Source organism: Schistocerca cancellata, chromosome 8, assembly GCF_023864275.1.
Source record: "Schistocerca cancellata isolate TAMUIC-IGC-003103 chromosome 8, iqSchCanc2.1, whole genome shotgun sequence".
NCBI lineage: Eukaryota > Metazoa > Arthropoda > Insecta > Orthoptera > Acrididae > Schistocerca > Schistocerca cancellata.
The window spans coordinates 330,330,468-330,349,731 of NC_064633.1; the positions used below are offsets into that span (position 1 = coordinate 330,330,468).

Here is a 19,264-nt window from a genome sequence, read left to right on the forward strand (position 1 = left end):
GCCAAAAGATTATGACCACTGCCAACTGCGAGGCTGAGTGCCTCCTGCTAGTGCTGTGGGCCCGTGTCGCAGTAAGGAAAGAATGTAAGAGGAAGAGAGACGAATGGACAGTCATCTCGGAAACGGCGAAGCTGGTCGCCTGTTGGCGTACTACTGACCTGACCACCTATGGAAAGTGGTTGAAGGCTGGCGAAATAACGAGCAGTCGCTATGTTATTGGACGACCACGTGCCGTCACAAAACGTAGAGGTCGGGGGTTCCCCGACTGTGTAATCAAGGACAGGCGGCAAACTGAGGCAGATCTGGCGACAGAGTACAAAGCCGGTGTAGCGCAAGTGTTTCGGAGCACACCGCTCAAAGGCCGTTGTTGGACATGGAACTCCACATCACACGATCCTTACGTGCTCCTGTGTTGACCCGACGACGTCGTCAGTTATGACTGCACTAGGCATAACATCGCTGAGGTTTCAATCAATAGACACGTGTCGCCTGTCCAATAAATCGTATTTCCTGTTACACCAGGTCATGGTGGGTCCTTATGCGCGGTCATCCAGGCGAATAGCAGCACGAAACATTCACCGTACCACATATGCATACTGGTGAGGGCAGAAATATGCTATGGGATACATTGAGTTTGGCTTCCGTGAAGCCATTCGGTAAAATCTTTTGCAACAATTATTTCCGATTTGGATTCTAAACCTACTGGCCAAAAGTGGAAGGAGATCGTCCTCTAGATGTGTCAGTCGAGAATAAATTATTTATGCGGATTTAGTTACATGCTGAAGTAGAGGCGGCTGTTGGGAAGTTCAGTGAAACATTATATTAAAGCTCTGTACACCTGATATTGATACGCTACAATCACTTTTTTTTTTTTGCTAGTATGACACATTTCTGTGTCCATGATGATATTCTTTGAAGCTTACCACATTATAATGCGTGTATGCTTTGAACTGATGGTTCGACCGTAATTTGATCATTGAAGTGACACTCATGTTTTGCGCTCGAAAATGGTTCACTTACGAAGTCCGTGAGCGCGATAGAGTCATCTTTGATGAGGTCTGAGTAGTTCGCGGCCCGGAGGAAGGCAGCCAGCCGCGCGTCGTCGCCGTCAGTGTGGTTATCGCCCTGCGCCTGGAAGCCGAGCGCCTCCGCCATCCGATACGCCCTCTCGCGTGGTATGTCCGTCAGTCCCCATGGGGTCGTCGCAACCCCACTCTCCATAATCACCCCACTGAAGAGACCTGCAGAGAAATTTCACCACAATGAAAGAGTAACGAATGAGTGTTCTAATGTGTGTGAAATCGTATGGGTCTTAAATGCTAAGGTCATCAGTCCCTAAGCTTACACACTGCTTAACCTAAATTATCCTAAGGACAAACACCCTCCCGAGGTAGGACTCGAACCTACGCCGGGACCAGCCACACAGTCCATAACTGACCGCTCGGCTAATCCCGCGCGGCCGAATGAATGTAATACCCCACTGCGCTGTACTGATTTATTGAACATTCGTAAAAGATTAAATTTTATGTCAGGCTATTATTTCAGGATAGTCCGCAGCTCGTGGTCTTGCGGTAGCGTTTTCGCTTCCCGCACACGGGGTCCCGGGTTCGAGTCCCGGCGGGGTCAGGGATTTTCTCTGCCTCGACTGGGTGCTGTGTGTTCTTCATCAATATTTCATCATCATTGATTCGCAAGTCGCCGAAGTGGCGTCAACTAAAAAGGACTTGCAATACGGCGGCCGGACTTCTTCCCCACATGGGGCCTCCCGGCCAACAATGCCGTACTATTATTTCATTTCATTTCAGGATATATACGAACCTTTTGGGAACAACTATATCCGAGATCGGACAATTTCGGAAGAGTAGATTAAATTTTGTCTCCTATACTTAAAAGTAGAGACATGTGGGCCTTACGGCAAGCACTCATCCCAGAATTCGCCAGAAGTTGTTTAGGAAATCGTCAATGGCTAAAATGAAACTCACCAGCCAAGTAATGATCTGCACTACGACTGCACACTGCGTACGAGTACATTCATGGTGTCCACACTTTTAACCTGGTTCGTATTAGTTGTTGCGAATTTCCTTTTAATGTCAATGAATACGTTTCGTATTTTATAGAAATGACTGTTTTGATTTCCTTAATGGTATACTGTAATCTTTTTAAACAGGTGTCGTTCAAGAGAATATTGTCACACCCTAACAGTCACCACACTCCTGCTCATTTTTGTTGTACTCTGCGTCTGTAGTGCATTAAGCGGCCAGTTAGTTATACAGTCGAATACGATGTTTCATAATGAGAATACTATCCCTTTTATTGGCATGTAATATGGTGTTTAGAAGGGAGTATATATAATGCAATAACATGAAATTTTGGGCGCTACACTTCAAGCTAAACCAGTTTCCAGTTTATAAACACGGAAAATAGGAAACGTATTGAATGCAGTAAATACATTATTATATGCAACAAGTAGTCCACCGCAAACATCGCTGAGATGAAAATTGTCACAGAAGCAATAAATCTCTTTACCGACTCATAAGAAAGAAGAGCGTATCTAAGATCTGAACTACGGCGGTGGGGGGGGGGGGGGGGGAGGGGAGGGCGGTTGGGAGCGGGATACCGAGAGGTAGAGGGAGAGTAACTCAGGTACGTTTCGCAGTGAATGACGAAATAGTTTCGAGATTTTGTGACAAATGCGTCGGGATACGTTTTCAACGGGTGGCCGCAGCTACCACTATTTCTCATTGAGTGCACTCTTCCGATGAAACCAGTTCTACAATTGAGTCGTTTATTTCAGGAGCCAGTCAAGCGCCAAAACAAGAAGAAAATAAGTTAGCGGCGGTATATTTTTCTGTGAAGGAAAATGCGTATTTTAGTGTTGAAAACAACCATCAAATACAAAATTGTCATGATTCAGTTGTTTCTTCATCAAAGCCAGAAACATAAGGGCCACATACATCAATTACTTCACCACAGGGATTTTTTTGATGTTGAAATAATTAGATTAACTAAAGTTTTTCGTGTATTGGAAAATCGAGTGTAGTGTAAGAATGTACAAATCACAATAGTCTGGGCAAACTTATTTCCTGACGAGGAAATTGCCCGTCGTAATAATAACAGAAAGCAACAGAAATCTAGACACTTAGTGAAGCAATAAAATCATTTAAAAAAGCCGTACTGCATAGAGATATTAAAAAAAAAAATTGGCCAAGTATGAGTAGGACTTGCGCACAGAGGCTTCTCTGCAAACTTAATTACGTTTATTTATGTATAGTACATTCATCCTGAGAATCAAGGATCTCAACGATTTGTACCTGTTTTCGATATAGATACTAACAAGATATCGCTGTTGGGAATTCCAAGACCGTTTCAAAATCTTGACAGTAGTTCCTCAGAATTAGACCAGACGTACAAAAAGAAGCGAGCAGGGGACTTAATTTTATGTATGCAAATATGAAACATTTAACAAAGTATTTTTATTTATTTGCTAAACCAAATTACAACTTACATTTTATATTTGTGTAGAGCAATGTTCGTCTGTTATGCTTTTGATGGAAGATGAATGCAATGTATATTCTCATTGCAAAAAGATATTTTTATGTGATATCATTATAGTTTAGCAATTTTCAGATTTTTCACTTTACTTGTACCGTGAAAACTTGCTTCTTGTGAAATTTTATGTTTGTACGTCAACGGGAAGTACCCTAAAGTATTTAATGAGTGATTTTCGAGTAACAAAATATGTGACATTAACGGCCATATCTATAGTCTGCATTGACTTAGAAGCTTAAAAGGTTTACATCGCCGATGAACCATGCATCTTAGTGTGTGACATAAATTTGAATCCGATACTCAAAATTTATTCAGAGAAAAAGGTGTCTTGACAGACAGACAGGTAAAGTGATAGACGTACGAAAAATGAAAAAAAAGTTTTCGTGTTACGTAATTGCAAATTAACAATTTTTGGATTTTTCCATTATTTTTACTGTGAAACCTTGCATCTCGCCAAATTTCATGCTTCTAGGGGAACGGGAACTACCCTGCAGATTTTGATGAGTGAGTTTTCAAGTGTCAAAATATGTGACACAAATGACCCTATCTAATGACCCTATCTTTTGATTGAAGTGACTTATAATCTTAAAAGTTTTACACTGCCAAGAAACCATAGACTTTAATACGTAGCATACATTATGACCTGATACGTCTACCCACTCCTGAGAGAAATGGTTCTGAACAGTCGGACAGATCGACACACTGGCAATAAAGAGAGCCTACGAGGGTTTCATTTTTAACGGATAGAGGCACAGAACCCTAAATAAGAGTAGGATACTATATAACGAAAATCGGTAGCAAGATGGACATATGAAAATGAATAGTTATAGTACTCAGTCAAATCATATTTTGTCAGAATGTTTTTCCTTCTGTCAGTGTAAACGCTACAAACATTTAATGAAGACATACCAGCGCAACGTAGGATTAAAGATAATACACTTCACTTTTAAATGAAACGCTACAGAAGTTCTCAGAAATCGATAAACTTTTTATTTGCCAAGTGACGAGATGTCCCTAATGGCGAACTTAACGGCTTCTGACCATGATTTTGGGTTCATAGCATAAGCGCATTTAGCCGTGATCGTTGGTCATAGTGATTAACGGTGTCCATTAAAGTTCTGAACGGCTACTAATCTACTATTTCAAAAAAAATATCAGGCAGAACCACAATTTTTGCTTTTATATTCTAAGATGCAGTTAACCGAATTATTGAGATTCATTGTAAAAAATGAATATGCCTGGCAATCTTTTTCAGATTTTGTAGATGTGAGGCAGTGTTTAGTTAATCCATGATTAGAACAGAAAGGGAGCCGGCCGAAGTGGCCGTGCGGTTAAAGGCGCTGCTGTCTGGAACCGCAAGACCGCTACGGTCGCAGGTTCGAATCCTGCCTCGGGCATGGATGTTTGTGATGTCGTTAGGTTAGTTAGGTTTAACTAGTTCTAAGTTCTAGGGGGCTAATGACCTCAGAAGTTGAGTCCCATAGTGCTCAGAGCCATTTGAACCATTTGAACAGAAAGGGAAAAAAGTCTGCTCTTACGAAATTCTCACGTATCACAAAGAGTTTGCTCAAGTAAAGCTTAATTCGCGGTTCATTTGTTGAATGGATTGGTAATGCTTTATGAAAGAACACTCCTGAGGTCTATTCGAGTGACTGCGAGAGAAAATACAGTTTAATCCTGAAGTACACTAAAAGAGTTCCTAAAAATGAAGCTGAGTGTGTTGAGTGAGGCGTGGCAGCCAGTACACTCCTTATTTGTGGCATCAAACCATCATCTGCTGCTGATACCTCAGACGTTTGCCTGCAAATTAAAGACTTTTTGGTATATTCAATGCATACTGAATTAAAGAGCCTTTGTCTTTAAAGAAGCGAGTTACAAATTATTCAACACATCTGGATGTATTAGAGGGACTAAAGTGATGGACATAACCGAGGAAATTGGTGTATTATTATAGGAAAGATTGTTCTCTGGTACTAACTGTGTAAAGGACAATGTCCACCATTAAAATCATTATTAAGACTGCACACAACAAACGTCAAATAGGCCAGATGTGTAGTCCATACTTTCAAATGCAATAGTTTAGTATTTCATCACAAACGAATGAAGGAAGTAGGCAATTCGTCATTTACATTATGCGTGGAAGATAACATATCGCAAAAGGCTTCTCATTCATAGACCGCATTTTAATGTAGGTTGTTTATAACGATATCGAGTTTCTCAGTGCTATAGCATGTTTGATTAGCAGTCAAAACGTCCTCGGTCCTGCGTTCGAAACCCGCCGCCAATTAAATTCTCTTTGATAATCAGAATTGGCTGTTGAATACTTCCGGCGTAAGTCACCCTCATTCTACCAACGGCCTTGTCGTAGAGGTTGGAGGAGTGGACTGAGGCTCAGAGCACACTCGTGTCCTAGCGGTGGGAAAATACCTCTAAAGGTGGAAGAATAAGAAATGATCAACGGCATGAGCATGCAGAAGACAATAGAAACCACTGCATTAAAGACACATAACGTGTATGCACAGGAAATTTGGCCTGTAACTGAAAAAGTGTCATGATGATCTCTCCATTGGCAAAAGATTCCGGACTGGACCCCATTCGGATCTCTGGAAGGGGACCACGAAAGGGGAGGCGACGTTGTACGAGCTGGGGAGTGGAATGTCAGAAGCTTGAAAGTGGTAGGGAAGCTAAAAAATCTCAAAAGGGAAATGCAAAGGCTCAATCCAGATAACATGTGGATCAGTGAAGTGAAATGGAATGAAGACAAGGATTTACGGTCAGATGAGTATAGGACAATGTCACCAGCAGCAGAAAGTGGTATAACGGGAGTAGGACTCGTTATGAGTAGGAAGGTATGGCAGGGAGTGTGTTACTGTGAACAGTTCAGTGATAGGGTTGTTTTTATCAAAATCGATAGCAAATCAACACCGACAACGTTAGTTCAGGTATACATGCCGACGTCGCAAGCTGAAGATGAGATAGAGAGAGGAGGATATGGGCTTGGGGCAGGGAATAAGAGAGGAGAGAGACTGAGTTCTGTATTAAATTTCAGCTAATAACAGCGAATAATCTGTTCAAGAATGGTCATCATGGTCAGGCAGAGATTCCCACATCAGATACTTTACTGTAAGGCGTCCCAGGACACTCAGATAGAGTCAGATCATAACATATCAGTAATGAAGAGTAAACTCAAGTTTAAGAGATTAGTCACGGGGAATCAACACGGAAAGGACTTGGATACGGAAGTACTAAGGAATGAAGAGATATGCTTGAAATTGTCTAAGACTATAGATACAGAAATAAGGAATATTTCAATAGGCCGTACAGGTGAAGAGGAATGTACATCTCTAAAAACTGTGAAGAAAATATGGGTAACAGAAGAAATATTTCAGTTGATCGATTAAAGAAGGAATTACAAAAATGTTGAGGAAAATTAAGAAATAAAGAAATAGAAGTCGTTGAGAAATGAAACAAATAGGAAGTGGTGGAAAGCTAAGAAGAAATGCCTGCATGAAAAATGAGAAGTCGAAAAAGTTAAGATTGTCGGAAGGACTGATTCAACATATAGGAAAGTCAAAACAACCTTTGGTGAAATTAAAAGCAAGGGTGGTAACAATTAGAGTGCAATGGGAATTCCACTGTTAAATGCAGAGGAGAGAGCGGACAGGTGGAAATAGTACACTGAAGGCCTCTATGAGAGGGAAGATTTGTCTGAAGTCATAGGAGAAGAAACAAAAGTCGATTTAGAAGACATAGGTGAATCAGTATTAGAATCAGAATTTAACAGAGCTTTGGAGGACTTAAGAGCAAATAAGGCAGAAAGGGTAGATATTATTCCATCAGAATTTCTAACACCAGTGGGGAAAGTGGCAACAAAACGAGTATTCACGTTGGTGTGTAGAACGTATGAATCTGGCGACATACCATCCACGTTTCCGAAAAATATCTTCCACACATTTCCGAAGACTGCAAACTATTCGCATAATCAGCTTAACAGCTCATGCATCCAATTTTCTGAGAAGAATAACGTACAGAAGAATGGAAAAGAAAATTGAGGATGTGTTAGATGACGATCAGTTTAGCTTTCGGAAAGGTAAAGGCACCGAGAGGCAATTCTGATGTTGTGAAAGATAATGGAAGCAAGATTAAAGAAAAATCAAGACACGTTCATAGGATTTATGGATCTAGAAAAAGCGTTCGACAACATAAAATGGTACAAGATACTCGAAATTCTAAGAAAAATAGATGTAAGCTATAGGGAGAGACCGGTAATATACAACATGTACAAGAGCCAAGAAGGAGTAGAAAGAGTGGAGGAGTAAGAACGAAGTGCTCGGATTAAAAAGGACGTAAGATAGGGATGTAGTCTTTCCCCTCTACTGTTTAATCTGTACATCTAAGAAGCAATTATTTAAATAAAAGAAAGCTTCAGGAGTGGAATTAAAATTCAAAGTGAAAAGATGCCAATGATACGATTCGCTGATGACATTGCTATCCTGATTTAAAGTGAAGAAGAATTGTATGATATGTTGTATAGAATGAACAATCTAATGAGTACAGAATATGGTTTGAAAGTAAATCGAAGAAAGACGAAAGTAATCAGTAGCTTGAGTCATGTTTACAGCAAGATAGGCAGACGCGTGGACAGTGCAACGATATCGAGGCTCCATGGACTGACAGAACAGGGACCATTGTTGAGGTCTCGTTCGACACGTTAGCATCGAGGCTATGGACTACGATACAGGGACGGTGAATGCCTTGAGTCATGAAATGTACTTGTTTGCACCAAGATAAGTATCCACACAGACAGTACGACGATGTCCAAGCACCACAGACTAACAATACAGAGACCATTCTTGAGATACCATTTGACATGTCAGCCGACAATGATGCGCTAAACAACGACACTGGAAACAGGCGTTTCACAACGTCTTTTGAGGCACGCCTCGGTTCTCAGTATGTCATCATGCCATCCAATCTCACTTCGGGTTGATAATCAGCCGATTTCGAATCAATGGTGCTATGATAAATTTCGAACCTCCTAATCACTTACAGATTTAAACGTGTGTTCTTCCTAGTTAACTGCTCATATACAATAAGTTTAATTTAGTTACATGTTATTATTCCCAGCGATGCAATTTTGATGGCCATTGGAGTAAAATAAAATCTTTGAAAATGTCTGCAAATGATTTTTACTTCAATCAATGTTATTGTTGATACATAACATTTTCCAAGACTCAACAGAAAACTTTAATGCAATCAGTGTGCATGGTGTGAATACGTAAAGTTTGAGAATCTTAATTGGAAGAACTACATGCCGCATAAAAAAGTGAGAGGATAGCTGAATATTTGTCAGTAGGATGCTTATGGATTTGAGGACAGGAAGATCATTGCCATTGTGTTTGTTGATTCTTCTTCTCACTGCGATAAAGTGAGTCACAGGAAACTTCCAACGAAACTCGATAAGCCGACAAAAGGTTTTACAGGATTCTGCCAATGAATCCTGATCAGTTGACAAAATATTCTTACTTTGCGTATCTTATCAGAGCTTCTCATTAAAGCGGTTATTTTATGACAGTAAAAAAAAGTACAGTAGATGGCAATTACAGAAAAATAATTTTCCAAAGACATTGTTCTCGCTCTATTCTTATGCAACATATACACGAATGACCTGTTCATTATATGAACGACAATACACGTCATTTGCGTTTATGGTACTGTGAAAGCTACACAAGATATAAATACTTAAGAAGTGAAACAGTAACTTACAACTGTAAGAAGAATTATGGAAGTATTGCAATGGGGATTTCCTGAAGACTCTCTTATCAAATACGTAATGATGGGCATTCCACCATCAAAATGAGAATACAGACCGGACTTTGAATGTATTTAGCTTGATGACGATCAGCGAAACAATTTCTGCCTGAAAAATCTTGGGGTTGTACTGATATTCAGACAACACTGTCTGTAGACAAGAAGAATCCTCTTAAGAAAGTGTTTATTTCACTATCTAGATTTTACATACAGTCAAGTGGCGAAAATATCTTTTAGAAAATTTTACCTGACTGTGGCTCCAGAAAAAGAAAAGAAAATCATCTCCAACAAAAGCTTAGCTGGAAAGGCTCGAGGAACAGCCCTAAGTGCTTAGAACATCAACCTTGTCAATCTGCTCCTCCACAGGTGATTAGGTGGCGAAAAGACTCTAGGGTCATTTAACATCCGAAACTTTTTTGATTTATAATACTTCTAATAGAAAACTTTAACAGATGCAATAAACTTTAAGGAATTTGGAAAGTAGGATAGGAAGTCTGAGAAGAATGACGAAATGCATAGCAGTGTCAGGAAACATTAATGGATGCGAGACTTATCTCCTTCAGTTGCGTTCTACACATGAACGCCAATAGTCTGATAAAAATTGTTATGAACGCTCTTGGGGGCTCAAAGACAAATCTAGGTGGTGTGAAGAAGTGGCTGGTAATTTAAAGCTGAGCTGGCAACAGAAAAAGATGCACTGGATACAAAGACGTCCAAATTAAAAAATCGTAGGTGGAAGTGTATCAGAAAACATAATTTACACCTATCACATTGTAACTGTAGACAGGAAAGAGAAGAAATGCTGATGTCAAGGGATTGAAACTTATGTGGATTTTGGGGAAACTTAAGTAAAGCTGGCCATACCGAAAACAAAGAAAGAATGAAATGTCTACATTCTGTCCATTTCCTTTTCATACCTTGTTTAGGAGTCTTCTAGTTCTAGAACGAAGGTTTATGGTCTTGATAGCTGAAGAAGTACTCACCCTTGGTCGCAGGCGAAAGGAAGAGATGTGACGTGGAGCCGCCGCCTGCGCTCTCCCCAAAGATGGCGACCCTGCTGGGATCCCCGCCGAAGGCCGCTATGTTCCTCTGCACCCACTGCAGGGCCAGCACCTGGTCCTTGAAACCGGCGTTGCCCGGGATATCTTCGTTCTGTAGGCTCAGGAACCCTGCCACACAAGAACTATCAGACGTCAACTGCTTTGTTTATTGAATATACAAGTTTCTTTAACATCTGGTTTCTGGTTTTTTTGCTCTGAAATAAAAAAGCAGTATCCAACAGGATAGGTAGGACTGAACAGAGAAATAATGTTAGAAGTCCAGTAAGCCCTGTTTGGGAGACGATTCTTTGCTGTACTCAGTGTCATCAGTATTAATTTCTAAATTGTGCTGGTTAAAGATGTTGAATATGGAGATGTATAGGGATGCTCCTGAGGCACAAAGTGACTTATGAATTTTTAGAATCAAATGGATAGGATTATTGGTTCGTACAGGGCAGTGAAATTTTAAATCTAGTTTCTCCTTTCAGACAGACAAGTGGACCATGTATCTCTTCATGCAATGGTTCGTCAGGGTTCTACAAGCTATCTTTTCTATGTGCCAACATGTTGTTCAAAGAAATAGTGATTTGGGAATTTGTCTATGAAGATTATACTTTATTAGATAGCAGTATATCTTAAATCAAAATATAAACCAAACAAATATCTGAAAGTACTATACAATCATAATAAATGAATCCAAACCCATTCTAGACTACATATGGAACAATTCACTCAAGTGATACCAGAAAACTTGAGTTAATCACAGGTCTTGAATGTCAACATGGAAACAAATTTAAACTATTTGATGTTTAACTTTTATCTTCCTATCTAAGAAGACATATGAAATATGTTTTTATTGTTATCGTTATGTAGAAGATAATGTGTAAAAAATAGTTTCAAAATTAATTAAGTAATTCAAAAAGAAACGATCCAGACGCTGTAAAATGAAAACTGCTGAAGGAATCGTAATGCTATTTGCAACAGGAGAAGATATGGTCCCTATAACAGCGCTGAGACCCCTAAGTCGTCACTAGAGGGACACGGTTACATAACCACGTCAGAGCGACGAGCAAGCGTCCACCGAACTCTGCACTCATTCTTGCTGGAAACAGAGAAATGGTGGCTTGAAACGTACAACAGAAGGGTGTAATAGGTTTCCTTACAGAGGAAGGAGCGTAGGGAACAGAAATTCGTATAAGAATGGTACGAAGAACACTGAATACCCGTCCCAATACCAAAGCTCAGTCCGAGCTCTACATACCAAAGCTCAATCCGATCTCTACACTGCATATACAAACTCCACATGCTGTCATTTGGTGCGTGGCACAGTGTACCTTTAACCGCTATAGTCACTTACTTTGCCATTCCACTCAGAAATGGAGCGAGTGAAGAACGGCTGCCTATACACCTCCGAAGCAGCCCTAATTTCTCTTATCTTATGTTCGTGGTCCTTACGCGAAATGCACATTGGCGGCACTAGAATCATTTGCACTCAGCTTCAAATGCCGGTTCTCTACATTTTCTCAGTAGTATTCCGCGAAAAGAACGCTCCGTAATATTGCCGTGTTGATCGTACCTGCACGTAACAAATCTAGCAGCCCGCCTCTGAACTGCTTTAATATCTTCCTTTAATCCCACCTTGTGGGTATCCCAAAAACTCGAGAAGTACTTAAGAGTGGGTTGCACTAGTGTTTTATACGCGGTCTTCTTTCCTGAAATTTTCCCACTGAACCGAAGCCTACCATTCGCCCTCCTTACTACCGTCAGTATGTGCTGGTTCCAGTTCATACCGCTTTGGAACGTTTTTCCCAGACATTTAGCAGACGTGACATTGCTAATGCTGTATTCGAAAGTTGCAGGATTGTTTTTCCTACTCATCCACATAAGGTAAATTTTTATAAATATAGAGAAAGCTGCCATTCATCACACCAACTAGAAAGTTTGTCTAAGTCGTCTTTTCTACAGTCGCTCAAAGATGACATCTTCCTGTACACCACACTGTAATCAGCAAACAGCCACAGACTAATGCTCATCCTGTTCGTCATATCATTTATGTATGTAGAGAATAAAAGTAATCCTATCACACTTCTCTGGTGCAGTCCTGACGATACCTTTGGCTCTGATGAACAACGTACTGTGTTCTATCACTTAAGAACTCATCGAGCCACTCACATATCTGAGAACCCGTTCCACATGCTAGTAACTTCTTTAACAGTGTGTCGTGGAGATCCGTGTTAAACAGTTTCCGAAAATCTGGGAACATGGTACCTCACTGTTGCTCTTCATCCGTGGTTGGCTGTATATCATGTGAGAAAAAGACATGCTGAGTTTTGCGCGATCGATGCTATCTAAGACCGTGCTGATTCCTGGATATGATTTTCCGTCTCAAGGAAATTTACTATGTTCAAACTGAGAACATGCTCAAGGATACTGCAGCTAACCAATGTTAAAGACATTAGTCTTTAATTTTGTGGGTCCGTTCCTCTAAGCTTCTTATATACAGGAGTCACATGCGCTTTTTGCAAGTGGTCTGGGACATTGCACTGGGCGAGAGATTCGCGATAAATGTAAGCTAAGTATGGGGCCAATGCGGTACTTTATGTAAAACAGAATTAGGACTCCATCCGGACTTGGCGATTTATATGTTTTCAACTCTTTCAGCTGCTTCTCAACGCCAGAGATGCCTATTACTGTTTGCAGCCATCGGGTATTTGGACGACAGTGAAGTGAAGGTATGTTTGGACGATCCTTCTACTGAATGATTTCTTAAAGGCGAGATTTAAACTTCGGCTTTCCTTTTGCTGTCTTCTATTGTCACACCAGATTTTTCAATGAGTAACTGGATTGAAGTCTTAGACACTCTTAGCGATTTTACGTAGGACCAAAATTTTCTCGAGTTATCGGCAAGATTTTTTTGCTACGGTGACGATCGTAGTTTTTGTATGCTTCCGGCATCGATCTTTCTACAGACGCACGAATTTGTACTACCTTTTGCCTGTCATTTCAGCGTTCCTTTTCGAACCGAGAATGCAAGTCTCTACTTCCTCAGCAATTCCAGAATTTTGTTACTGAACCACTGTGGGTCTTTTCTGTCCAAAATCCACTTACTCAGCACATACTTCAATAGAGCGCAATCCATTTAAACTTTGCCCATAATTTCTCTATGTCTGTCATACTAGAACTAAATGGTCGCCCCTCATTTTCTAAGTGGGCTGAAGACAACTAATTATCCGCTATTTCTAGCAAAAAGACTCCTACTTTGTTAATAACTTTATTGACTTCAGTAACCATTGTCATTAAAATGACTTACGGGTCCATGGCTGCCAATGAAACTCGACGGTCTTCAGTAATGAGAGCATCCACCAGCTGGGCGATGGTAATGCGTGTCGCATTCCAGATCGTGCGCAATCCTCCTGTGACATCCGTCCTTCATTGACTCGCTTCTGCCATGGCTCGATCATCCAACGGACATGCATTGCTCTTAGTTCACTTATTCCATTATTTGAAGAACTCCGTTCCCCGCACTCATTCTGCCGTCAGAAAATGCACTACACCCATTTCATCATCTTTTGAAGCTTCCATTTCTCCGCTTTCAGCACGACTAAGTGCTTTAGCCGATCGACAGGTACACGTGCTCTCCCTGTCATCACGTGGCCGTGCGTCCAGGCCGTGCGTCCAGGCCGTGCGTCTCAGCGCTCTTGTGGGAAGCACACCATATTCCGTAGGCAATGGCAGTACGATCCCTTCAGCGGTTTTTCATTTAGGGCCTCCAGTTTGTTTCTTTTTAAATGGCTCTAATTGCTTTATAGCAGAACTGTCCCGTACTGATAACATGTGTGTATCGCACTACGCAACGTAACAGATAACAAATGTTTTGATTTAGCATCAGGGCTGTTCGAACGATGTGCGGCTGCTAAATTACTTGGGTCTTGGTTGTCCAGTGGAGCGACTAAACACGATGACACACTGTTAGACTCTGTGATTATTAAAATATAGGAAGTGGGGAAACAATAACTGTAAGCGACACACGAGAATATATTTAAGGTTTCATTTAAATACGAAATTCGACAGTAAATACTGGCAGTCTGTGGCACGGAGTTGTCATACGATAAGATTGGGTGAAGCATAAGACCCTGTGAAAGTGAGGTTATCTTTGACATATAAGCTGTAGCTTTTGCTAAATAATTCTGCAGATTTACGTATTGCGCACCACAAACGTCTTGAAGATGGGGGAACCGACCAAATGAAAAATACAATTAATAAATAGAACGTTGTGTAAGAGCAACTAACATCCAATGGGGCAGAAATGGCTGCTCGTCATCCTAGGCCATCAACAGCCAGCTATCCTGATGTATTTCCACGACGCTAGAACATCTGGTCATCTGGGATTCACGAAGATTCTAGGAAGAATCAGACGCAGGTATTACTGGTCAGGTCTCTACCGACATGTTAGACACTATACAAGTCACTGTGGAATTCCAGCGACAAAGCGTACACTGCAGTTACCTCCGGGCAATCTGATAATGGTACTGCCTGTATCAGAGGCATTCCATCGATTTGGAATCGACGTCTTACGGAGATTCCCAAAATCGAAAAATAGAAATCAACTGCTGTGACACCTGACCTGCTACGCTGTCACCAAAGCTGTGCCGACAGCTGACGGTCCGAAAATTTCAATGTTCCTTGTAGTAGCACGGAGTTCCCTGTGTGATGGCCTATGCAGAGCTAAACTAGCACAGGATAGATCAGGATGGAGAGCTGCGTCAAACCACTCTTCAGACTGACACCCACAACAACATCATTACTAAACGAAAGTCTTTTTCTTGAGGATATAAGAATAGTGGCCTATTTACAATTAAGACTTAATGCTCACAATGCTAACTGTGTTTTTAAATCCTTGAATCTTAATAATCACAAAATTATAAAAACAGACTATAATAGGACAGATTTTGAATTACGAAGGGTTTCAAATGTCTTACTTTACTACTGATTACATGAATATACAGACGAATGCTCCAAAGATACCATGGCATCTATCCAACGTACAATGTTTCATAAAACTCACATCTTTAACTCTAGTGTTGTTCTTTGTAAGAATTTACAAGTAAAACACCTGGTGAAAAAATAGGAAACCACCAAGAGTGTACAGATAGTGCTTCTATTAGACTGGCAGTGCTAAAGGAAATTACATGAAACAAGTCCACCAAATTCGTATTTCTAAGACAGTTGAAGTAACAATTCAGCAAACCTGTATATGAACACTGTTAACGTCAATGTTTTACAGGATTCTGTAACACGATCTCAGCGCGGGAAGACTGATGCACCAAAATGGAGGGGATCCTTTAACCACAAATCAGTACTTATACGGAAGCATAATTCATGTCAAACCCTCTCCGCACTTTCGTATACGATGTCTTACAAATCTTGGACATTGTCAAATCGTGTTCCTAGAGTTCATAGTGACATCTATGAAGAGGTTCAGATGTCCAGACGCCATACACATATTTGGCTACTCTTTGGACTTGATTTTTCATCAGTTTCCATACAGTCAACTATTGATGAAATATGGAAGAAAGGAAGGAAGGGCAGAAGGACGTGTGTCATTTCTTTCCAGAAAAACGATTCCAGCATTCGCCTGGAAGGCTGGACGGTGGTTTGAACTACTGTCCACTCAGATGCGAGTCTCGGGATAGTAAGCGGACCTTTACTACATTAAAACTGCTTGGTCAGCTGAGATATATGATTCATGACCTCCCTCTTCTTCGACTTACAGCTAGAATGCAAAGACTCTGATTTGGGATACTTCTTCTGGAACATTGTTATGAAAAATTGAAGCTTGGAGTGGATTTCTTCTTTAATACAATTTCTTACTAAAAACAGTGTTGTCCGCAAATCTGTTCTGAAAGTATGTACTTGTAGTATATCTATACACGTGACGGAAACACAGATAATAAAGACCCCACACTACAGTAAAAAATTGATCTTGGCCTGCCGTGTACTCTGGATGAAATTTTAGCAGATGCCTCAGGAGCAGCTGTTCGCGTTCTTCGTTCTATCCACTTGACAAACCTGTCTAAGGACATTTGATTATGCTGTTTTCTTTTAATCCCTTGCCTGTTAATGTGCCTTTTATAGTGTTGTCTTCTTTAGTTGCTGTTTTAACATTATGCCTCGCAGTGCATTCATAATTAAGTCTGGGCGCTAATGCCGGCTGCAGTTGTGCACCCTAAAACCACAAAAAAACTACAGAAAAAAAGAGAGCAGAATCTACTGAAATGTGATGCTAGAGTAATTAGTACTTATATATTCAGTAGGTAGCTCGAATTAGGGAGACGAAAAATGCTTTAATTAAAAGAAAGGATTGATGGATAGGCATATCAAGCACCTCTGGTCATGAGAAGTTTGAGAATAGTATCAGAGGTAATTACACGTTGCAAAATGAAAATTGCCTACCAATCACAGACGTAGGGCCTACAAAACGCTTTAATAAAACGTTGGCAGATTTGCTCTAGATATACATTGATGTTGAACAAATAGATTGGGACACACTACTTCACATGGTGGGCATTCGCATATAACACGGCAAAGCAGAACACACGTCTTTCTACCCTTCCTACCTTTCTTCCATATTACATCAATAGTTGACTGTGTGGAAACGTTGTGGGCAGTGACGAGTTCCGACAACATTAATTTTTTGGTGAAGGAAACACGTAAGCTATATTTCCTTGTAATGGTCTCGTCATTTTCCAAAACGAACAGAAGGTTGCAGCATCGTGCGATATTGCAGAATAAATACATTCGTAAGAAATGGGATTAAAGATTTTGTCTGTCATTGTGTTCTATTTCGCCGTCGCACTGTTTCTCGCTCATTTAATTCCGTGTAGGTGTTTTTCCCCTAATTTTCAAATTTGCAAAACTAATCTTTGGCGCCCGATGGATAAAGTGTACGCTGTTGCGCAATTTCACCGGGCGGCTGCAAAGATAGTAGACAGGGGACATGTCGATACCAAGACATAAAGTCTTTGCGAATTTCAATTCCGTAAACTCAGATGGTCAGTAACTACGCCTCGCAGACAGACTCCTGAACAATATAAGCAGATGTCAGCATTTTGGAGAGGACGGATGTAAGGTGAACCATAGCCAAACACAGCGTCAGCAAGGAAGTTGTTGACTAGAGAGACGACAGAACCTCAGGACCGAGGAATTGTCAGACAGGCGCTCAGAGCCCCCGATTCACCATCAGCGATCGAAAGTGTAGCTAGTGCTTCAGTGACCACAAGGACCATTAATAGGCGGATCACAGAAAGGGGTCTGAGATCACGGCGCACCTTTGCGCGATCTACCATTGACCTCCGTACACCAACAAGCACGCATGCAGTGATGCTGGGCAAATTCGACCATTAACTGGAGTAGAACTGTCTTCAGCTATGAAACCTGCTTCGGACTGAGCCACTATGGACAGGATGTTGCACGCCATATGGTCCGAGAACCAGGAGTGATGGTCAGGTGTACCATTTCATTTTAAAACAGGACCCCTTTGGTCTCATCCGTGGCACACAGCACAGCAGTACGTCAACGATATTTTACGCCCCGTTTTGTTGCCTTTTATGGCAAGTCATCCTGGGCTTACATTTCAGCTAGATAATGCGCCTCAGAACACGGCAAGGATTTCTACATGTCTTCGTGCTTGCTAATCAATACCTTACCCAAGGAAACCCTACTTTGGCCAACAAGGTCTCCGAATATCTCCCCAAATGAGAATGCTTGCAGCATAATACGCGGGGCCCTCCAACCAGCTCGGGATTTTGTCGACTTAATGCTCCATTTGGATGGAACTGTGCACGATATCCCTCAGGAGGATATCGAACAATCCTATCAATCATTGACAAGACGTATTGCTTGCATATGGGCCAGAGGTGAACTAACGCTTTATTAAATTCCTCAATTTGTGGTGAAGCTCTTTCTCTTGAATAAATCATCTAATTTTTCTCAAATTGTAATCATTTGTTTGTTTGTACACATACATCGCATCATCCAATATTCGTACTATTTGGAAAATTCCTTCGTGTAGCGTCCTTTTTTATCTTAGGTTGTATTCATAGCTAATGCATGACATTAGATAGGTCCCCCCTCCCAAAAAGAAAAGAAAACCATACACGTACCAAGGGCGCCGAGACGGTAGGCGATTGAGACCAACAAGACGCCCTTCTCCACGAAGTAGTGCGGAGTGGCTCCGGAAGAACTGCCAGTCTTGAAGGCTCCTCCGTGGATGTAGACCATGACGGGGTAAGGACCACTCGTCGTAGCCGGCGCGAAGACGTTGAGGTAGAGGCAGTCGTCAGAGCCGTCAGTGGAGGGCAGCAACCCGGCAAACACGGGCTGGGCGCACGCGTCCGCGAAGGACAGAGCGTCCAGAACCCCGGACCAGGAGACTGCCGGCTGCGGAGCCTGCACACGTCGGCGTACAGTCAAGCGGCAACTGGCTTTACCAGTCTACACTACCACACATACTTAGTAGCCCCTGTACGATTTTTTAAATGATGTATTCTTACTAATACTTAAATATTAATACACTAAGGTATCGTCACTCTGTCTGCAAATCGCCAGATAGCGAAAGGTTCGAATTTCAGTCATTGTCGACTGTTTAGCCGTGGTGTGACTGAGGATGCCAGGTTCTCACTTGGATAAGAGCGGATTATTGTGCTGTTCGGCTCCCAGTGGAAAATCCCCTCCCCCCCTCGTCACCACCACACCCCACGGGAACGTCACACACCGAAGACGAGTGTAACCCCAAATGTTTTGCGTGATAGAATAATGACGGTGTACACGTACGTGGAAACGGTGTTTGCGCAGCAATCGACGAC

General features: G+C 41.4%; 1 protein-coding gene across 1 annotated transcript in view; it reads right to left on the minus strand.

The window, feature by feature from the left end:
* The window catches only part of LOC126095547 (acetylcholinesterase-like), a 47,046-nt gene that overhangs the window by 22,018 nt on the left and 5,764 nt on the right, over window positions 1-19,264 (minus strand). Inside the window, exons 3-5 of the mRNA XM_049910326.1 lie at window positions 18,563-18,848; window positions 10,344-10,529; window positions 1,021-1,241 (exon numbers count right to left, since the gene is read on the minus strand). Of these exons, the coding sequence (XP_049766283.1) occupies window positions 1,021-1,241; window positions 10,344-10,529; window positions 18,563-18,848 (693 nt within the window). The remainder of the gene's footprint in view (window positions 1-1,020; window positions 1,242-10,343; window positions 10,530-18,562; window positions 18,849-19,264) is intronic.